Source organism: Mytilus galloprovincialis, chromosome 1 (genome assembly GCF_965363235.1).
Source record: "Mytilus galloprovincialis chromosome 1, xbMytGall1.hap1.1, whole genome shotgun sequence".
Classification (NCBI taxonomy): domain Eukaryota; kingdom Metazoa; phylum Mollusca; class Bivalvia; order Mytilida; family Mytilidae; genus Mytilus; species Mytilus galloprovincialis.
Genome location: NC_134838.1, coordinates 74,292,557 through 74,314,673, shown reverse-complemented (window position 1 = coordinate 74,314,673; position 22,117 = coordinate 74,292,557). Strand labels below are relative to the sequence as shown.

The following is a 22,117-nucleotide window of genomic DNA, read 5'->3' as shown; positions in this document are numbered from 1 at the left end:
CTATACAAATATGTCAACATGGTTTACAATTGTTGTGATATATATGATATGTATATATATTAGTGTTGTGATCGATAAAAAGCTTTTTAATCGCGTGTATATTCAAATTATGTAGTATACAGTAGTGTATGTCTTACAGAAAATATTCCCAAGCGATAAATTCATTGAAAAGGTCATTTTTGCTTAAAGCAAGTTATATTATACCTAATACAGAAACTAGAGTGTACAAGTGTGTAATGCGATGACTGCTACAGGTGACCATTTAAAAGCTTCATTTCGTTTATTTACATATTTTGTTTTTAAACGTCTACAGGTACAAAAAATGTAGAAAAAGTATTTCTTTCGACCTTTTATCAAGGTAAAAAAGGGGAATTCATGAGTATCTACAGTTGTAGTTCTTTAAAACTATTTAAATGTCTGGTTTTTTTTAAGTGTAAGGATTTATATTTTTGAGCTTTTCAAAAAGTACTTTTTTTTTAATTCGGAATTGTATGATAATTATTTTTCAACCTAAACACAATTTATGGAGATAATTATACTGTATGAAATGTATGCATGACTTGTAAAAGGTATAAACTAGTATCGGATTAACTTGACTTGAAATTGACATATAACTCGAGAAATGGACAGATATACTTCCTAGTTCTATTGTTTATTTACTGTGAAAGTATTACTGATGTAAGGTACGTTTTCTTTCGTTAAAATATCAATTGTTGTTTGTCTTTATAAAATATTATGCAAGTAGCCATACTCTGTATTAAATAATGAGAATAAAGCATCTTATTTTTTATAGTATGAATACGTTTTTACAAGGTTATTTGCTTTTAGTCTAAACATATTAATGTACAGGGGATCGGGAAAGACGTTATAACAACTTATATTAATTCCTTCAACTCTACTGGTGCGAGTGCTGCCTTGTAGCGGTATAAGCCTGTTCTTTTCCGAAATCTACAAGAGTGTCTTTAAAGTTTAAGAATATATGCCTCTTTAAACACGGGTCAGTCATTTGTCGTCCCCTTCTGACGGACTATCGTCGTTTATCAAGACCATACTCGCAAATTGTGTCAAAGAGAAGCCGAAAATGCAATCCCTGAAGTTTTTTCTCCGGAACGGGGATAAAACCAGAAACCTTTACATGTTAGTAGTCCGATGCACTAACCTTTATGACACGGCTCTCCTTACTTCACCACGGCGCATTATTATTTGCGCATTGACATGAACATTTGTTTTAACATGTTTATGTATTCTTACCAAATATTAATATATAATATGTATATGCATGAATCGTTTATTTCGTCAAATAAAATGAATATTTCGATCGTTATGTATCTTTTTGTTTCGTTGTTTCTAATGATATCATGTTGTCCTTTTTGCACTAAAAGATTGTTAAATATAGACTCTTACATTATTACGACTTGATTATCCAATCGGATTTATCCAATTGAGATAGTTAAAATATCAATTTTAAAGTCCGAGCTTCGGGGATGACTTTAAAATTTATAATTCAACTATCGAGATTGGACAAATCCGATAATCCACAAGAAACTATGTAAGAAACTGTTTTTCTAATGATTAAAAAATAAATTTTCCTTTTTTGTTAAACGAAAATCCCCTTTGAGTGCCTTTCACATTTCACGAAGTTGTCAATTTCATTAGCACCTGTTAGCATATTTTGATTCATCCAGTAACTTAAAGAGGTTATGACCCTCTAAATCATCCAATGATCTTTTGAGATCACCGGCAACCCCACGTTGATTAAAAAATTTCATACAATGGGTTCGGAGAGGGATAAATTTCCATAGAATTAGAGAAATGTATGTACAAAACTAGTTCACATGTTTTGTTGAGTGGTTAGCTGAGACCCGCTTCCGCTTCCTTTTGTTGCCTTGGGCTGTTTTCTGCTCTTTGGTGGGTTGTTGTCTTTATGACTCATTCCACATTTCAATTCTCAATTTTTAGTGAACGTGATGTATGAATGTAAAATGATCCTATCCAAAACATATGAAATATCTCATTCATGGAAATCATTCATGTCAAGATGTACATGTAAATAAATACTCTTTGAAGCATCTAATTGAGATGATAAAACTTCAACTTGTGAATTTGTATATTACTTCAATTTATGGCCCATTTATTAGTAAAATTTGCAAAAGTTTGTACGTAAATGTCGCAAAGGATGTATCCTTTAAAAAATATTAAAACCAAAACTTTCACTAAAGCGGTAAATTTTGGACTTTGAATTTTTTAAGGAACCAAATCCATATCAATTCCAAAGAATCAATATTTTAATGTATATTTTGTGTCAATTCATAATAAATAAGGCTTTTGAACCTTGTTTTCATTCCCCAATGGGCCAAACTAGCGTAACAGGAATCATTGAATGATGTCCATTACATGAGATCCTTTTAAAATATATAGGGAAATAAAATGTACGTACTTTTAAATGTCACCAAAAAAAATAATAGAGATACAAGGAATTGCGACTTGATAACAACTGAAAACGGGAAACGATTTAGCAAAAATTTACGATCAGAAAACAGAATGTTTTGGAACATAGATCCTTTGCAATACAAGCGTGTTCAAAAGTTGGGCACACGACGTCTTGCATAGGTTTATAATAATGTCATGATTGGTCGTGATGGAAAATTATCAGAAAGTTTTGTATAAAACTAGTTATTTATTAAGTCAAATTGGACTGCACAGTTTTAGATATTAAGATCTTCTGTCCCAAAAACATGACAGGAAGACTAAAAATAAAAAAGACACTGTATAAAGATAAAATTTACACCAATGTAAATTATTTATAAGTTCTAGAATATCTTGAGATGGCTAGATAAACAAATTGAAGCAAAATATATTTACAATAAAATAATTTACAATATTAAAGTACATCATAAATTTACAAAGCCGTTCTATATCAATATTTGGACAAGCTATTGAAAATAAGAATACATACCACACAATAATGTAAATAGCAAATGAGTGGTCTATGTAGTCAAGCTACTGAATCAGTAGCCTGCTAACTTTAATACTAGCATTGTGAGTTCAATTCCCAACCATGACAGGTGCGTTCGACTCCAATCTTAATTGATCACGATGTCAGTTTTCCTACCGAGCACTACGGCTTCCTCGTACAATAAAAAAACTGACCAATGCGAATTAACAAATATGTTATCATTAGAATTTCTTAGGATAATGAAATTTACACATTACAATTGTTGCAGAAATGAAGATTCTTTCCATTTTTTTTTTTAAATTGGGAAACAGTTCATTATTTTCAATATATCTTACAAAAATATATTCTAAAACAAACACCAGTATTTGGATACATAATATCAGATTATGTGGATGATAGTTTTTGTCAAGCCTTCGTTTTCTGTGGAAGAAAGCAACACAAACATGTAGTGATGTACATGTATGTGTGCATTTAAAATTTGTTGAACTTCAAGTGAATGTTGAAAAATGTGATATATAATCCGTAGCTTTTGGTGTTGACATGAATATCAATATTGTGGTCATTTTTATAAATTTCCTCGTTACAAAACTTTGAATTTTTCGAAAAACTAAGGATTTCCTTATCCCAGGCATAGATTACCTTAGCCGTATTTGGCACAACTTTTTGGAATTTTGAATCCTCAATGCTCTTCAACTTTTTTCTTGTTTGGCTGTATAAATATTTTGATATCAGTGTCACTGATGAGTCTTATGTAGACCAATAAAGGCAACAGTAGTATCAAATATTCAGATAAATCGGACAACCCGTTTTTGGGTTGCTGCTCTTGTATTGGTAATTTTAAGGAAATTTTGCTTTTTTTGGTTATTATCTTGAATATTATTATAGATAGAGATAACTGTTAGCAGCAACAAATAGCTAAAGTAAGATCTACAAATAAGTCAGCATGACTAAAATGGTCAGTAGACCCCTTAAGGAGTTATTGACTTTTATAGTCAGTTTTACCATGATTTTTTCTTAAATTTTTGTGATCTTTTACAAAAACCCTCCCCTGTGAAACTACTTGATTAAATTTACCTAAACTTTGCCAAAATCATTATTGTGGTATCTGGTTTTACTCATTTGTCCGGTGACCCGGCCTGCCAACCAAGATGGCCGCCATGGCTAAAAATAGAACATAGGGGTCAAATGTAGATGTTGGCTTATAACTCTGAAACCATAGCATTTAGAGCATATCTGACAGAAGGTAATATTGTTTATCTAGTCAAAATCTAACTGCCCTGAAATTTTCAGATGAATCGAAAAACCGGTTGTTGGGTTGCTACCCCTGAATTGTTAATTTTAAGGAAATTTTGTTGTTTTTTGGTTATTTTCTCCAATATTATTATAGATAGAGATAAACGGTAAACAGCAAAAATGTACAGCACAGTAAGATCTACAAATAAGTCATGATGAGCAAAATAATCAATTGACCCCTTATAGGGGGAATTGCCCTTTATAGTAAATTTTAACAATTTTCATAACTTTTGAAAATTTTGGTAATTTTTTACAAAATGTCTTTCTTTGTAACTACTGGGCAAAGTGCATTATAGATTTATATATTGTTAACAGCAAGAGTGTTCAGTAAAGTAATATGACTTCACGGGTGGGACAATATCTACGAACACATCACCATTACCAAAACACAATTTTATCATGAATCCATCTGTGTCCTTTGTTTAATATGCACATAGACCAAGGTGAGAGACACAGGCTCTTTAGAAACTAGTTTTATTTTTAAAACTTAGTCTATATCATAAAAATGACAAACGACGGTAACATTTTGTGCAATAAACTAATCGAAGATCTTTGTAGTGTCACCAAGTACAACACTTAAACTGAAGTTTTAAGTGTTGTACTTGGATTGTTTATTTAGGACTTATTTCCCATTTTTCCAAACTTGGAAACCTAGAGATTTTGTTTCCATACATCAATCATTCTTTATTGATTTAGTCAGTACCTATAAGAATACGAGGACCCATATATTTTCATATCGTTACATTTATAATGATTAAAATTGTGTAAGCTCAATTTTATATTTCGCAGATTTTTTCTTCAACAATGGTAAATGGCCTATACATTTTGATCTTCTCCAGAATTGGCATTTTAGAAAGAAACATGTTATATTTGATAAAGCCTATACGTTAATGATCCTATTTCACTTTTTCTAACTGTATCGGTGGAATTATAAATTTTAAAGAAACATTCATTATATTTTCGATATACAGATGCAGTTCAACGAGTTCTAAATGATTTCAAATATAACTAAAAATAGAAATTAAAAAGATATCGCCCAATTTCCTTATTGCTTAAGTGTATTATAAACACTTAGTATAAATACTGACTAAAGTTGAGGTAAGCTATGGGTTTCTTGCAACGTTTTCTTATTCAGTTGCACGTGTTTTTTGTTTGTTTTTTTCTTATTTTTTATTCCTACGAAATGAACAGTTCTTTATTCGCCTTTTTAATATATACATATGGAACTTTAAAGTATTTTAAATTTCACAGTAAACATGCTCTCAATGAACCGTTCTTCTCAATTATTTCTTTGTTTTCTAGATTCCGTATGTTCGCTTATTATCTAAAACCATTAATATAGAAATATTTGAATTTAAACAAATGTACCTTCGATATACGATTGAAATGAGAATAACGTTCATTCCTTCATCTATTGAAACATATCTTCAAGATGAAAACAATGAAATGCAACTAAAAAGAAGAAGACACGTATTAATTTAAGTTCTGATTCGCTATAAAACCCATAATAAGTTTAGTTCTGAGAAAAAAACTGTAAACATCACAGTAACGCAAGGAATGAACAGCTTCAACTTTTTTTTTTGGTTTTTAGTAAATGTGAATTATGTCTGTACTAATGTTGCAAAATATATAATTCCACAAATAAACACCAATGGATGTCAACCAATAACGCGATAACGCAAAAATAAAATGACATCGTTTTCAGATCATAATCATGACGTCAATAAAGGATCAAAGTAAAGACAAGTGAATATCATACTGTGGATTCATTTATCTTTTTCGCTACCAATTTTCGTGGACTGAGGTCTTTTTATTGCTATAATTGATAAATAAAAACCGAACACCTTCGTTTTACATCCATTTATTTAAAAAAACAAAACACGATGGCAACGTAGTGGGATAGAGGTTTGAATATTTAAAAATTAAACGAATGAATTCCAATATTGAGGGAAATTAATGGAGCTTATACATGTAGCATAACTTTGTTGAAATTACACCAAAGTTGTTTCCTTTAAAAAGATATAGTTTTTAGACAAAATTTATGCTGTATTTCTCATATTTTTCAATGTGAACAAGATATATTCTTATTGAAATTAAATTGTTAAAAAGTTTACAACAGGACATTTCCACTCACACTGAATCAATATGTTTGTCGCTGTGTTTTGTTAACGCTCATTATTACACAATTTCTCAGGAGTTAATTATGAACCCTAACAAAACAAACAATGTCTTCCTTTTCCACCAAAGCACATTTATATATGTCTGCACATTCGCAACGCTCGTGAGTAGTCAATGTTGTCAAACACTCCCTAACAGTATATGTGTTGTTACTTTTATTTCAGCAAAGCATAAGTTGCGACTGTACCTGATGGACCTTTCGCCATATAATATGCTGCTCATGTTACTTATCCACTTATCTATTTTGTTGACTGTTACAGCCCAGCGTAAGTTAAATTAGATGTTTAGTTACCTTCAAGATTAGAATACCGATTATATATCTACTCATTGAAAGGGTACACACCGATCTCAAATCTTAGTAATGAGTTATGATAACATTTTCTCCTCGTGCTTAATTTTTCTCCCTTAACAATTTACAGTAAATGTTATACATCTTCTTTGAGCTTAACTCTATTTCGATTATTGATAACATTCATCGTAAATTATTTGTTCTCACTTTGAGATCCATATGATAAGGTTTGTTTCTCCTCTTATAAACCAAAACAAAGCATCGAATTTCAATTCCGTGAACTATCTAGGTATGTATCTTTTAATATATTGTTGTATGATTTTGAAATCTCAAAGGTAAAAGAACAGTTTTTAATTTCCAATTTTGCAATACGAACAATCTTTAAGATAATATGACATATGGAAAATATTTAAAAACACCTACTCGTTGATTATCCTAAGTTTTAATCTGAAGATGGAATAAAGAAATAATGACTTAGCATGCAGGAACGTAAAGTATTTGAAAAAAATAAGCATGCACAAAAACTATATAATAATTAAAGAAAATTATTTATTTGGATGAAGGCGTTGCAACCTTTGTTTTAAAATATTCAAATTTCACTATTAACATAACAACGGCATGGCAATGACCGCTTCGTTTTCATTTCCATTTTATTGACAATATTAGAGAACAGGATCATTTAAAATAATGTATGTAGTTGAATATTGTCTGTTTGATAACAAAGATGTCTTGTCATTTACAAGTTACATCTATATAATTTTAACTGAATATTCACCTCCTTAAAACATGACTTGGTCAAAATCCCTGTTAAATTTCAATTATATGCTTGAATTCATCATATGTTGATATCATAGACTAGAGGCTTTAAAGAGTCTGTATCGATCATCTGGTCTATGTGCATATCATAAATAAAGGACACAGACGGATTCATGACAAAATTGTGATTTGGTGATGGTGATGTGTTTGTAGATCTGACTTTAGTGAACATGCTTGCTGCTTACAATTATCTCTATCTTGATGAACCTATGAATATATCCCAGAAGTTAAAACATTTTGTAAAAGTTTACAAAATTTACAAAATTAATGAAAACTGTAAAAAATTTAGTATAAAGGGCAATATCTCAATAAGGGATCAATTGACCACTTTGATCATGTTGATTTATTTGTAGGTTTTACTTTGCTGTATATAATTTCTCTTTACAGTTTATCTCTTTCTATAATAATATTTAAGATAATAACCGAGAGCTGCAAAATTTTCTCAATTCAGGGTAGCAACTCAACAATGGGTTGCCTGATTGGTCTGGAAATTACAGAGCAGATAGTGCTTGACCTTACAAACAACGCAGTAGGTCCGGTTAGGTCCGATTGTGGTCACAAATTTCAAGTTCATCTGACGAAAGATTTCAAGACACTTTTTAAACACTTCAGTGTCTATTTTAGTTGATTCAATAAGTTTATGTGAAAGATTTTTAACTCATTTGAATTTATAGTGATTACGATTATAACGCAACGTCAAATTGATGCGACTGTCATACAAGTGAGAGGTTTAGCTAGTTTTTATTTTGATTTTCCTTTTAACATGATACTTGGCTTTCTGTGAAATTTATTCTCCTGCACTTACTCTGGCGAAAAGAATATTGTCCTGCAGTTCACAGTCAAATACTTTTTTGTCGACCATGAATGTCGATGCATCTTAAAGATTGTCAGATAAGATACATTACCACAGGAAAACTCCCTGAAGAAATGTCTTCTGTTAATTCACTAGAGCTGTGTCTGAATATTATGTTTTGTAATCAGTAACTCGTCTTCAACTTGAAAAGAAAGTTTGCATTTCTTCTAATAATATCTTTTTATATCTGATTATTAGTTTCGACAGGATTTGTGCCATTTTTTCTAGTGATTCTCGAGCGCTTCTGCAATTCAATAGCAGTCAATCGACTATGTCATTGCTGGTTGATTGATAGGTTAAACCAATTCAATATACATATATTAGCATCAAAGAGCTGATAATCAGATCCAATGATAGAGTATGTTATTGCAAGGGGTCATTATCATTCACTTTTCCACTGTCGGCATATCACTTTCTTTCAATTTTGTTCGTTAGGTATTTCAATCCAGTGTTTCCGATATATCAATGTGGTCCATTAAACATATTGTGGAGTTATATTTCGCAATTCTCTCTTCTTATTTAAGCAAACCTGTAGACAAACGAAATTATCTATTAGATACTTTCATTTTATGCGCATGACATATTTGACCACTTTATGAACATCAAATATTAAACATTCCTAAAATATTATTTGGAAAAACTTTAATGTAGTTGTAAATGCAAAAATGGAACATTTTAACAGAATTTTTGTAAATCAAAGATGTGAATCCTTTACTTTTATTAAGTTTAACAAAATGAAACCAGCAAACCATTCAGGAAAGTTGCCAAAGTACAGAATCTAGATTTACGGAATTCATATTTTAGCACCGAGAACACAGTTATTTCGTAGAACATTTCTTTAAGACGATAAATTCAAATTACTAGTAATCATGGTAATAAAGTTGAACCTGATCTATCTCAATTTTGTTTTACAGTTTAGTGTTATACAAGTAAAACAAACCATTATAGAAACTTCTACCAGCTTTAACTCAAAATATTCACAATGCTGTGTTAAGGGGGGTCTACAACTCAGTTTGAAAGCTTCAGACGTAATCAAATTTGGCCTTTTTTAACTGGACCAAATCACTACTTAACATAAATATTCAGCACCCAAATTGTTTTAACATTTCATTCAATCCCCCTACTTAACATGCTTACTATTTCATGTATTAAATATAAAGAAATAAATTGGGAAAGTGTATCAAATTAAAAAATTATAAACTGTTCACACTAAGGACGATAACTTTGTCCTTAGACCAAAATTTACCCAATCAAAATGGCTGCCAGTTCTTCAGTATATTAAGTCATCAAATGATAACCCTTGTCTGTTGTGAAAAATATAAAATATATGTTTGCGAATTTTTTTTTGGTATAAATTTTCTAGCGGCATTGAAATGGATACCCTAAGAAGCCATTTTGATTTTCTGAAATGTGTCGATATGGGAATCCTTGTGAACATGTTTGCAGTCAGAGTCCTGTGTTTAACTAAACAAATATGAATGTGAAGGTAAAACATGTTGCCGAGGAAGATGCAAATTTGTAAAGGTAGAATTATGATGTACTGCTCTGTGTATATGTGAGGGTCAATATGATAGGATATATTAGAGAGTGATCAATATTGTATGATTTGACAAAACATGTACTACTTAGTTATTGTTTGATTTTAATTATGTCAATTAAGAACATTTTAACAGACAATTTCCTGATAACATTACTTAATTTTTATGTTACTATTTATGTCTGCATGCAATGGATCTTTTTTAATATAAACAAAGAATATGTGGTATGATTGCCAATCAGACAACTCTCCACAAGAGACCAAAATGACACAGAACTACAGTTGATTTTAGATAAACAACATCAACCAAACAATTTATTTTCATCAGATTTTATATTTGGAACTCCACCTATTTTGGCATACAAATTTCAAGATATTTCAAGGTTGTCGTGATTCTGACAATATAAGCATAATTTGTGTGAACTTTGTATATCGAAGCAATTGATGGGAGTACTGTTAATCTATTTATATGGCTGTATGTCAATAGCTTAACTTATAAAATTTGCATGAATTTTTTAAGTATTGAAAAAAATCAAAAATCTGCCATTTTATAAATTGCCACCTTTACTTTCTACTTTCAGATTGGGTCCATGGCTGAAGTATTTTATGAGCTATAGGACTATTTTTCAAACGTTCAAGCTTTTACCACAATCTGAATATTTTTGCTTAAAATCTACACAAATGGACTAGACTGTTATTCAATTATTTATGATTATAAGTGTTTTGTGTAAACCCCTGTAAAACAAATAAGTTTTCCAATAAAACTCGTCCGCCCTCCAATAGCCAGTAAATATTTGTTGTAGCAATAGTAGCTAATAACATATGGATCATTTAAAATACACATGTATATTGCTTTTGTCAGTTTCGTAAATTGTAAAAAGGGTAATTGATATTTTATATGCAACAATTTCCAAATATTTCCATTTTCAATCTTCAATACTCCAATGATATCAGCTGTAGATTAAGTTTAAATTGACCAAAACAATACAAATAAAATTCATAATAGATCATAAACTTCGACCGAGCTATATCCGTTGAAGATTGTACGTCAAAAACTGTTGAATACTTCATTTGTTAAGGTATCTTACTAAAGGAGGAATGAGTGCTTGATCTATGAATTTCGAATGTTGATCCATCTCGCTCTCTCAGAAAACAAGTTTTCATCTGAACAGAACTTGAATGTATTATATGCAAATTAGACAAAAGAACAATATCAATGACAAAATATTTGTGTAAACATCAATGAGATAGCAACTTAACATAACGTTGCTTTAAAACATCTCGACTCATACAAAATCAAACTATTCAAGGTTATCGTGAGAGAAAATATTCTTATATTATATATGAATTTGCTGCATTGTTTAAAATGTATCTTAATTTGTGTTCTGTTCCTTTTACACAGAAAACCTTACACCATTCGGACAGCCTTTACAAAGTTCAAATGGTGGAGGCTATGCAAAAAATGCTATAGAACCACCTATATCAAATGAGTTTGATTTGAATAAATGTTCCAACACACGACTTGGTACCATCGCAGAATGGTGGATGTTTGAATTTTCTTTCAAAGCTGCATTTGTCACAGATATCACTATATACTACAGAGTTAATTGTAAGTACATGTATACAAATAAAATCAATACATAACTACATATAACCCGTGTTTGATAAAAACTGTCTAAAAGTTTTTTTTTAAATTTACATTTAAATAACTTAGTTTTCTATGTTGTGTCATGTGTACTATTGTTGGTCTGTTTGTCTTTTTCATTTTTAGCCATGGCGTTGTCAGTTTATTTAAGATTTATGAGTTTGACTGTGGTATCTTTTGTCCCTCTTTTATCAGAGAAGCTGTTGTTCAACACTTCTACAAACGCCGAAGATCCAACAAAACATTAGGGGATCGAAAGGAAAAACAAACGCCGAAAATTAAAGAGAGCTATACTATGGATATGACATTCGTTACAAAGATAAGCTCCGTTTCTTAGAACATTTTGAAATTTTGTGACAGCGTATTAAACATAACACAATGTTCGTATGGTCATGCCAGTTTCAAGGTAACAACATTAAATATATCATTTTACAGCTCCAGATGTGCTTTAATACAAGTATTCTCTCTTGATGTTGAAGGCAAGCATATTTCCATAAACAAAACACATTGTTATCAAATTCTTTGTTAATATATTACAAAATTATTGAGAATCCGAGACTTCAACACTCTTAGTCAAAGTTGACCTTGCATGTATTCAGGTTTGTTTTGATTATATAGCTATTAACGTGTATTGGTACTCATCCATTGCTGGATTTAAATAAAGTGTTTTAAATAAAGTTAAATCTAGAAAAGTGCTTCGAACACCCACATTTTATGTCTATTTATTCTTTGTGGTTAAGGACTGTGGTTAATTCTACGAATTATTTATAAAGGATCAAACAGTTTAACTATAATCATTAAAATTGTGTTTTGAATATTCTACTGTAGGGAAAAATAAGTTCATGCAAACCCTATCATTTTTAAACGATATTAGATGTGATATTAGCATATATCATGTCATAATTAAAATAATGTAAAAAAAAGTAACAACACATATACATGTGTAGTTACAGCAAATGTACGTGTCTTGAATCCTTTAATTTTCTTCTAATTTTTTATGAACAATTTTCTGATTATTTGCTTACGTTCCACTTTATACTGGTTTAATCGTAATAATTACAGTTCCTCACCGTATGGATGGATTTAAAATATATGTAACTAATACATCAACTATTCCACCTGACGGTTATCTATGTTATGAAGATCCTGATTCGGGGTTACCGGACATCACTCAGACAATTCCTTGTTATGAACTTGGAAAATATGTCATTTACTACGATGATAAAGGATCTACAGAACCAGGTGGTCGCAAAGATGGACCTGTTGTTGAGCTATGTTACGTTGCCATTAATGGTTGGTTGATAGTAGTTTTTAGAGATATTTGTTTTTAAAGTTTTTAGTAAATAGCTGAACTTGCCTGTAATTGTCACACCACATGTGTGGAGGTTACAGCACTTCAGTTCATGTTTAAAGTTTATGGTTTGACAATATATTGGTTTGTAAGTGCTTTAATTCATCACAATAGAACAAGTGGTTTGGGCATTCAAAAGAAAGATAGAGGAGTGAACGGCTATACGCAACAAGAACTATAAGAAACAAGAGCATTGAGAGTAGTAAAATATTTAAGGTTACAATATCATTAGATAGTTCAAATATCTTTTTTTTCTAAAATATAAACAAAAACTTAAATTTATTACACGGTTGTCAAAAACAAAATCCTTAACCACATTCATCAGACACCATGTCTCTAACATTAATCTTATATGAAAGATACGTTTTTATGAAATGAAAATCATTTAAGAAATAAACGATTGCAGTTTAACTACAATTCCATTCCATTTGACCCAATGTGACTTACCGAATTATACTATTTCCCGGGTTTGTAGTAATATGAGCAACACGACAGTTGCCACATGAGAAGCAGCCGTTATTAATTTCGATCCATTAGTTGGGTGATCCCTCTGGTATCCTTGGCCCCTTTTTTAAATAAATAGCTTTATCCTGCAATTGAGTGTCCTACTATACAGATAAAGCCATACAGATATCGCTATGCTGTATCTGTATACCATAAAAATATCCCTTTAAAGCTCCGCCTACTGCCGTACTGAGTATTGTATGAACCTGCTTGAACTCAGAATATGTATTACAGTATTACAGGCTTACACCAATTTTCTGATAACATACACACATGAATAAACTCATCATAGATACCAGGACTAAATTTAGTATATACGCCAGACGCGCGTTTCGTCTACAAAAGACTCATCAGTGACGCTCGATTCCAAAAAAGTTAAACATGCCAAATATAGTACGAAGTTGAAGAGCATTGAGAACCAAAATTCCTAAAAGTTTTGCCAAAAACAGCTAAGGTAATCTATACCTGAGGTAGAAAAGCCTTAGTATTTCAAAAAATTACAACATTTTGTAAACAGTAAATTTATAAATATAACCATATCAATGACAATTCATGTCAGCACAAAAAGTGCTGACTACTGGGCTTGTGATACCGACAGTAGTCTTTTCTACGATGACAATTATCAATACAATTATCGATTTAAAAACTTGAATGTGTCTGATTGTGTAACAAAATTTAACCATGTCAATTTCAGCATGCGTGCTTCGTGAATGTCATGTCTGAAGCGTAGGACAACTCGTACACTTCTGTTTCAAACAAAACAGTATTTTTTTTTATTTTTTAGTAATGTTTGAATAAGTTGTTATGTTAAAATGTAATAGTAAAAGTTCAATGATAAGTTAATTTTGATATTAAAAGGCTTCCGAACAAAAAGGGGTGTTCAGATCCCCGAGCCCGAAGGGCGAGGGGATTTGGACAGCCCTGTTTGTGAGGAGGTCTTTTAATGTCAATATTAACTTAATCATTGAACTTTTACTGACTTACAAACCGTCAAAAATATATGAAAAGTACATAAAAAGCACTTGCAGAAACCTAATTCCCCTGAACTGGACGAGTCTAAATATGTTTAACTTAAATGATAGTTAAACAGTACTCAGACTGGTATATACAATTAACAGTCACCAAATTGAAATGAAAACAGACCAATTTAATGGCATTACATCATATAATTATTTATTTATGATAAAAAAAAATAGCGTCTAAATAACACCAAATGATAGTTTTACAAAATTAAGGGGTAAATATATATTTTTTAGCCAACTTTTCAAAATAACGATTTCTTATTTAATAAATCAGCAATCAAAACCCCCGTACAGACCTCATTTATAACTGACCAATGAATATTATGCCCAACAACTTCAAGCTATATATACTTGATGTTTTTGATTTGTCAATAATCATGAAATAGAATCGTAAAGATCAGACCTTAAAAAACAGTAAGTAAACTCTTCCAACAATTAGCTTTTTAAACAGCTTGTTTAAGAACTTTTAATCGGACAGTCCTAGATGCATAAGGTCCTTCACAATATTCATCCGGCAAATGTTCCTTTTGTTTTTGATTTGGTAATTTTCCTACATTAAGATACATGCGAATGCAAAATAATTAGTGTTGTCTATTCAGTCCAATCAACTAATAGATCTTGCTTTATTTGTGTTTTTTTTTTTTAAATAAGAACTATGCATGCAAACTTCAATGAATAAAACCGTATTGAACTAGGTTTCACTGTCCCGATCAAAACGTGTTGGGTGAGATATATTCGCAAGTTCAATATTTTATATGAAAACAAACACTATAATTTAGTCGTCCGTTATTCCCTTTTCGTGTCTAAATGAAGCAAAAACACCTGAAAAAAACTTTTATCTTTGAAGTTTTTTAGTTTTATCCTTGCCTGACAAAAAAAATCATATGTTATAAATCGTATTCAAAGATAAGATAAGAACAATAGTAAAAAAATATCTAAAACTTTTGAATAAGCAGTCATTTATGTGATAAACTGAAGAGACCCCCCTCCCCCAAAAAAAAAGAAAACAAAAGAAAACAACATAAAAATTTAAATGAAAATTGTAAATTATAGCATTTTACAAGATCTTGTCTTTGTGTGCCAAGTACTAGTACTGTAACAGAGATATTAATCAAATTAATTGATTGTTGTTTGCTTTAAGTCCAGTAGCAAATATTTATGCCACTGCTGGTGGACGTTTCGTCCCCGAGGGTATCACCAGCCCAGTAGTCAGCACTTCGGTGTTGACATGAATATCAATTATATGGTCATTTTTATAAATTTTCTGTTTAAAAAACTTTGTATTTTTCAAAAAAATAAGGATTTTCTTACCCCAAGAGTAGATTACCTTAGCCGTATTTGGCACAACTTTTTGGAATTTTGGGTCCTCAATGCTCTTCAACTTTGTATTTGTTTAGCTTTTTAACTATTTTGATCTGAGCGTCACTGATGAGTCTTATGTAGACGAAACGCGCGTCTGGCGTATAAAATTATAATCCTGGTACTTTTGATAACTATAATCATGCCTGTTAATGACTATAACACATAAATTTTAAATACAATAGGAAGGTCGAACAATAGGTTTTTGAATTGATTCAAAAAATCTACCCTGAAGTCGATCATCCATGTTTACGTGTAGTTTACAATATCATTTCACGCATCCAATTTAGGTTATTTACTTTTAGCTCGCTTTAGTAACTGTGAGAATTCTGTGAAACTGTATTGTGTATTGTACTTTAGTTTTTGGTATGATATTCTGTACTACCGATCACTGCTGCTCTCCTGGTTGGTCTCGTGTGGGGGCGTTCGCCTCGAGAGCGAGAGGTCATTAAATTTGTTCGAATCCCGAACGGGTCAAACAAAGACGTTAATTAAATTGGTATTCTATTTCAACGCTTGACACGTGGCATCATAAAGTAAGAGCACAGACTGGCCGGCTCAGCGTCGGAAATGTGTCCTGGTCGGGTGACTTTTCTTCCTGCGAAATAATATCTTGTGAACTTACACGATAAAAAAAGACTCAGCTTGTCAGTCTAGTAAAAAACGGGGTTAATACTCTTATTATATTTCACGTAATCGTCCTGAATATTAATTTTATTCGCCGCTGGTCGTCATCCATTATCATTATTTATTTTACCGTTTTATTATACAGTGAAGTGTTGGGATTATTATCTTTCACGGTAAATAATTATAGTAAATAAAATGTGCCTTTTCGGATATATAATATTTGACGGAAAATATTGAATTAACTCCGTATAACTATTATTTAGTCATGGGTCGGTTTTGAGCTTATTATTCTGTACACGGAATGTTCTATAAAAAAAGACCGAATATTGACTCTAAATATTTTTATTTATCTGTGTCTTTGGGTTGCTGTCGCATTAATGTATACCTTTATCTCCTTTTATTCAAAACCAATATTTGCTTGGGTATAGAGATATTTACATCTCTAGACCTCTCCCGTTCCACAGTATACCCTTGCTAAATGGGTGCGTTCGTTTGGCTTATTGGTTATATAAATACGCAGCTTTGTCCGATCAAAATATAATAGGAATGTATATCAGATGCCTGGTGCAGTGAGAATTCCAAGCTATCTTAACCTTAAAAAAACATTAGAGGAAAAAATGATCTACACACGAGTTGAATGATTGAAATGTGTAAACAACAAGAAAAGTCAGCTTAATCTTTTTAAATAATTATAAGTCGCATGGCTGATTTTAACAACATTTTTGTGACTTTTGTAGATGAAATAAAAAATATAACAAAACCGATCAGCAAGACAATATTAAGAAAAACGAAACGCTCAAAATAAGTTGAATCTTTTTTATAAATTGTTGTCAACCTTTTTTTATCATTTTCCCCCTTTTATGACAACTATTATATCAGTCTGAGATATAAATGAACTTCAAACAGCAAATGTTGTCACCTAGACGAGGGAGCCGTCATTGTATGCTTCAATATATGAGTTATTGCCACTCAATGAAGATTGTTTTTCTGATGTAGTCCCTCCCCTGTTAGTTTTGCTGGAAATTATACAATGTAACCCCTGATGTGTACTACGACAACGTTTTTTTAATATTAAAAAAAAGACTAAATGCAAAGAGAAAAATGATGGAAGAAATGCTAAGATTTACGCATAAAAATTCAAATGTAAATAAAAATGAAATATATAAAAATTGGAAAACTGTTTCAGACTATAATCAACTGAGGACAAATTATTATAAATCACATAATGAAGCTGATTAATTTATTGCTCCTTTGTGTCCAGTGGCAAATATGTCATGCATATTCACGACTAGATTCAAAGTGGATCAATTTGAAGCAAATGTTCACAAATTTAGAGTGGCACTTTTTACAATAAGGCAGAGCGTTCGCTAGAGGTAAAACGTATGCCGTAATAGAATAGATTTGAACAATAATGATTGACCTCGTAAGTTATAAAGCCCCTCTTCCTTTTTTTTCTCCACGATAGACGAATGTCATATACAAAACGTCATGAATTTACAAACAATAACGGCCACTAGAAGTAAATGAGATATGGACTTTTTTATACATTAATTCCTATTGCAGCCAACATCTCCAGGTTCGGGACAGGTTATTTATTTCCACAAAATACCGCCTGATTATTGATCAAAAATATTTAAGCAACCAAAAGCACTTTGAATCAAACAAATTCTTGAAATGGTAAATTAAGGTATTTTGCTGGGTGTTTTTCCCAATCCTATTTCGGGCCCCCTGATTTTGAGAGGGCGTATCTAATTAGTCATGCCCGATTAACTTTTATTGAATTGAACTTCAACTTAAAGACCTACATCGGGTAAATAAGTTCGAGGTACAATAAGTAGACAATAGAAATCCTTTGTGAAATAAGATCGTCCCAGGTATCTTAGAAAATAAATTTGCGTTGAATAACAATGAAAAATGCACGAGCAGGTTTGTAAAGATAAATATTCACCTTGATCGATGTAATATTGCTGACCATTCGGGATTGTTTTTCTGCGTATCCGTCTTCAGCTGAATGTGTGATATTAATATTACTACGCGAGCTACAAGGGATTTCAAATCGGATATAAATATAAAAAATGTGAGTTTTTGTGTCTTTCTAAACACAAACAATATACAGAATTGCTCGGCTCGAAACAGGAGTTATAGCTCGCTAAAGCTCGCCTTTCACCTGTTTCTTAGCCTCGTACAAATACAGCTGATATTTTTTAAAGACACTAAATATTTATTGTCTATATATGTAGCATTGGATAATATCAATATTGACGTATATTAACATGTTTTAGGATGTCAAAAAAGTCTTTGGGGAAGTACTTGTGGGCAATTATGTCCAGAAAATTGTATAGATCGAAATTGTTACCCTGGAAATGGATCTTGTGTTTGGGGGTGCAATGCTGAAAACTGTTTAAATGATATTTGCGACAAAGATGCTGCAGTCTGTACCGACGGTTGTAAGGAAAGCCGAACAGGGAGGTATTGTAACAAGTGTAAGTAAGTGTGTATTAACATTATTGTCAATGAGACAACTCTCCACAAGAGATCAAATGACACAGAGATTTACAACTAACTTTTTTTATTGAAATAATTGAAAATTTAAATTTATTAAAGGTTACTAGGTAATTTTACTTTATGAAACTTGTATGCGATTAAGTAATACACTCTGTGACAAATGGTATAAAGTTAATACAAATTGTTTCGAATATTGTTTTTGTCTTTTAAGTTTTTAGTATCTGATTATGAATTTATATTTATAATATGATATATATGGTTGTTGCTATTCTGGTTAGGTATTTTTATTTTTATCCTAACAGCCGGTATTTTGCATTTGGCTTCCAATATTTTTGAATTCAAAGGTACACGATCTAAGTTTTTCCAGAATCTCCTGTCTAGCATACTAAAATCAGTTCAAATCGACAAATATTTATTTTAGTAAATATTTGACAGAATAGTTTGTTTTTGTCAAAACAAACCTGAATGTTTATATTAAGTGTCCCTATCTAATTTGACATATATATTTCGAAAATATCTTTTTTTTCTCATTTCATTTTCATATAAAACATCTGGTATTCATTTTTATCATAGATAACATAGCATCTAAAGGGATAGTATGGCAGATTCCAAGTGGTAGTACAAATGTTGGTCTAGCAAATGATGGAATTGAATCAACATGTGTCAAAACCACAGGACCTAATGGAAGATTCCACATTGACCTACAGAAGAAAAGTATTGTAACAGAAGTGTATATCATTTTAGGTATTTAACTTTTTAAAAAAATACAATCATGGTAAGCTATTTGACCCCTTTTTGATATTTCCATAGGAAAACTTTAAAAAAAAAATAAGGTATATGCATTCCTTTGATAATTAGTGTTCACAGTTTTTGTTCTTAATATTATCTTCGTCTACACTGTCTTGGGGATTTAAAAGACTTTCGCCAATTTCCTGCATAATTTTCATTGTGATTTTTAATTTTGCATAGAATAATGAAACTTATATTGCATTCTCAACCAGGTTTGTCATTAACTCATTTGATACATTTGTTAATACTGATGAAATTTGGTGATAGCAGTTTAACCAAATCATGAATCGTTTGACCTTTCTTACGATTTATTAAAAATTGTGAAAGCTGACTTAAAATATAAGTTATTCGAAGACTCTTGCTAGCAGAAAACATTGAAACTATACACGTTGGATGCATAAACCAGTCAAAAGTATAAAAATATGTGGTTTTTTGTCGCCACAGGCTGCATTTATATCAACTGATAAAATTATTTTCAATTTCATTTTTAATTTCACACCCGTGTCAAACGCTAGTTCACGTTTTAAATAATACCCTTTACTTACGTTTACTTTTATAAATTGTTATTTGGATGGAGAGTTGTCTCATTGGCACTCACACCACATCTTCCTATATCTACTTTAGATTGGAATTAACCTTCATAAAATAATAAATTCTTAAAAAAGGATATCAATTTACATTATTGTTATATAACTACTTTAGTTCATAGATGTTGCAAAAGTATTCTAATGATTGATTGCCAGACTTAAATAATGTGCTTTTTTTAAGCGATTTCAAAATATACTACACCCCATAATGCTGTACTTGCACTACACGAGATACGTAAATCAATTTGAAGGTCTGTTTGAAATAAACAAATTAAACGAACAAATGATTTGAATAGTAGTTTGCTTTAGATTGCTTTACATTTTAAGAAAGATAGAAAATATTTTTGATCGTCTGCCTTTATAAAGTATAAGGCTCAATTATACCCGCGTGATTATACTATTAAGTAAGACAAAAATAATTTTGTATGGCACCTTCCTTTACAATTTATGAAGCTACTTGTATGACCCTAAAAACAAATATTATTTGTATTTTAGGTCAATTTTGGTAAAAATTTTCTATAATTGTAATTGGCCTTGGCCGCCTTCCACGATCCAAAACGTTTTTACATTGATAAATTTTATATCATAATTAAAATCTTTTGGGTACAAAACATTTTGGATCGCTGATGGCAGCCAATGTATTCATTAAATAAAGGTAACAGCTGTTTACCGCTGTTCGAAACTCAGAAGTCGACATAAAAAAAATCCGGGTTACAAACTAAAACTGAGGGAAAAGCATAAAACGCATTTAGCTTTTATATTTTAAATTGCACCAATCATTAGATTTAGACAAAATGTCCAAACTGGGCCTACTTTGGAAAATATCATGTACTTTTAAAAAAAGAACTGATTTATTTAGCATTAAGGCTTTTGAAAAAGAACCATTTAGAAACCAAAATGTGACGTTTTTTGGTGTTTAATGATAGATATGATGTGTAGTATACCTGTTTCATTTCAGAATATAGCGTTGTAACACATACAAAATGTTATAGCATTATTACTTAATACACTTAAATAATCAATGGTTAATTATGTTAAATGGAAGTCGCAAACTATTGGTACACGTTTTTCAACTGCCCGCACAATTTATAAAAGACGTCAGATTGATGTTGTTACCTTTTATTTATCTGTTTGATAACCAAAAGTTAGCAATGCTTTCAAAACTAGCTATTATCATGATTATCGCCGACATGTCGTTTCTATGCAGATTGAGGCCTTTAGAAGTGGGTTTCCTTAGAAAATATTATATAGGTCTAGTTGTTGAAACACCTTTTGTAAGGAGCTTTTATTCTATTTTCAAAAATAAAAAGAGAATTATAAATTTACATATAATAACATATCTGTGTAGTTCTTTATAGACCGAATTTTAAAAAAAAATATTGTTATGTCAAATCATTGCTTGTAATGTAAAGGTGGTAAAGTCGGGCAGCTTTTTTTCAATGCTTACATATTTGAATACACATGAAATGATAAAAATACTTTCTATAATATAATGAGTTTTATTAGCTTTTAAACACATTTACAGGCTTTTGATTTTTGAAAAGTTTTGGCCTTAAGTGTCACTGAAAAGACACAAATGTCAACATACGCTACAAGTGTAGTACAACTGGTTTATGTATGAACTTATTCATGCTACACATGTTTATTTATGAACACTCATTATCCTATATCCTATCGAAACTGTTTACATGTGTGATGGCATTGCAACAAGGTCTCTACGGCTGTCGCGGACGTCTTTATTCTAAATTCGTTATATGTGTACTGATAGGTACTGTAGAGTGGGAGAACATGATTTTATTTATTAGT

The 22,117-nt window shown here is 31.0% G+C and overlaps 1 protein-coding gene across 1 annotated transcript in view; it reads left to right on the top strand.

Annotated features, from left to right (window-relative positions):
- The first annotated feature begins 546 nt into the window (after window positions 1–546).
- The window catches only part of LOC143083529 (uncharacterized), a 47,132-nt gene continuing 25,561 nt past the window's right edge, over window positions 547–22,117 (top strand). Inside the window, exons 1-6 of the mRNA XM_076259777.1 lie at window positions 547–683; window positions 6,592–6,693; window positions 11,325–11,531; window positions 12,630–12,860; window positions 18,713–18,913; window positions 19,509–19,679. Of these exons, the coding sequence (XP_076115892.1) occupies window positions 6,618–6,693; window positions 11,325–11,531; window positions 12,630–12,860; window positions 18,713–18,913; window positions 19,509–19,679 (886 nt within the window). The 5' untranslated portion in view covers window positions 547–683; window positions 6,592–6,617. The remainder of the gene's footprint in view (window positions 684–6,591; window positions 6,694–11,324; window positions 11,532–12,629; window positions 12,861–18,712; window positions 18,914–19,508; window positions 19,680–22,117) is intronic.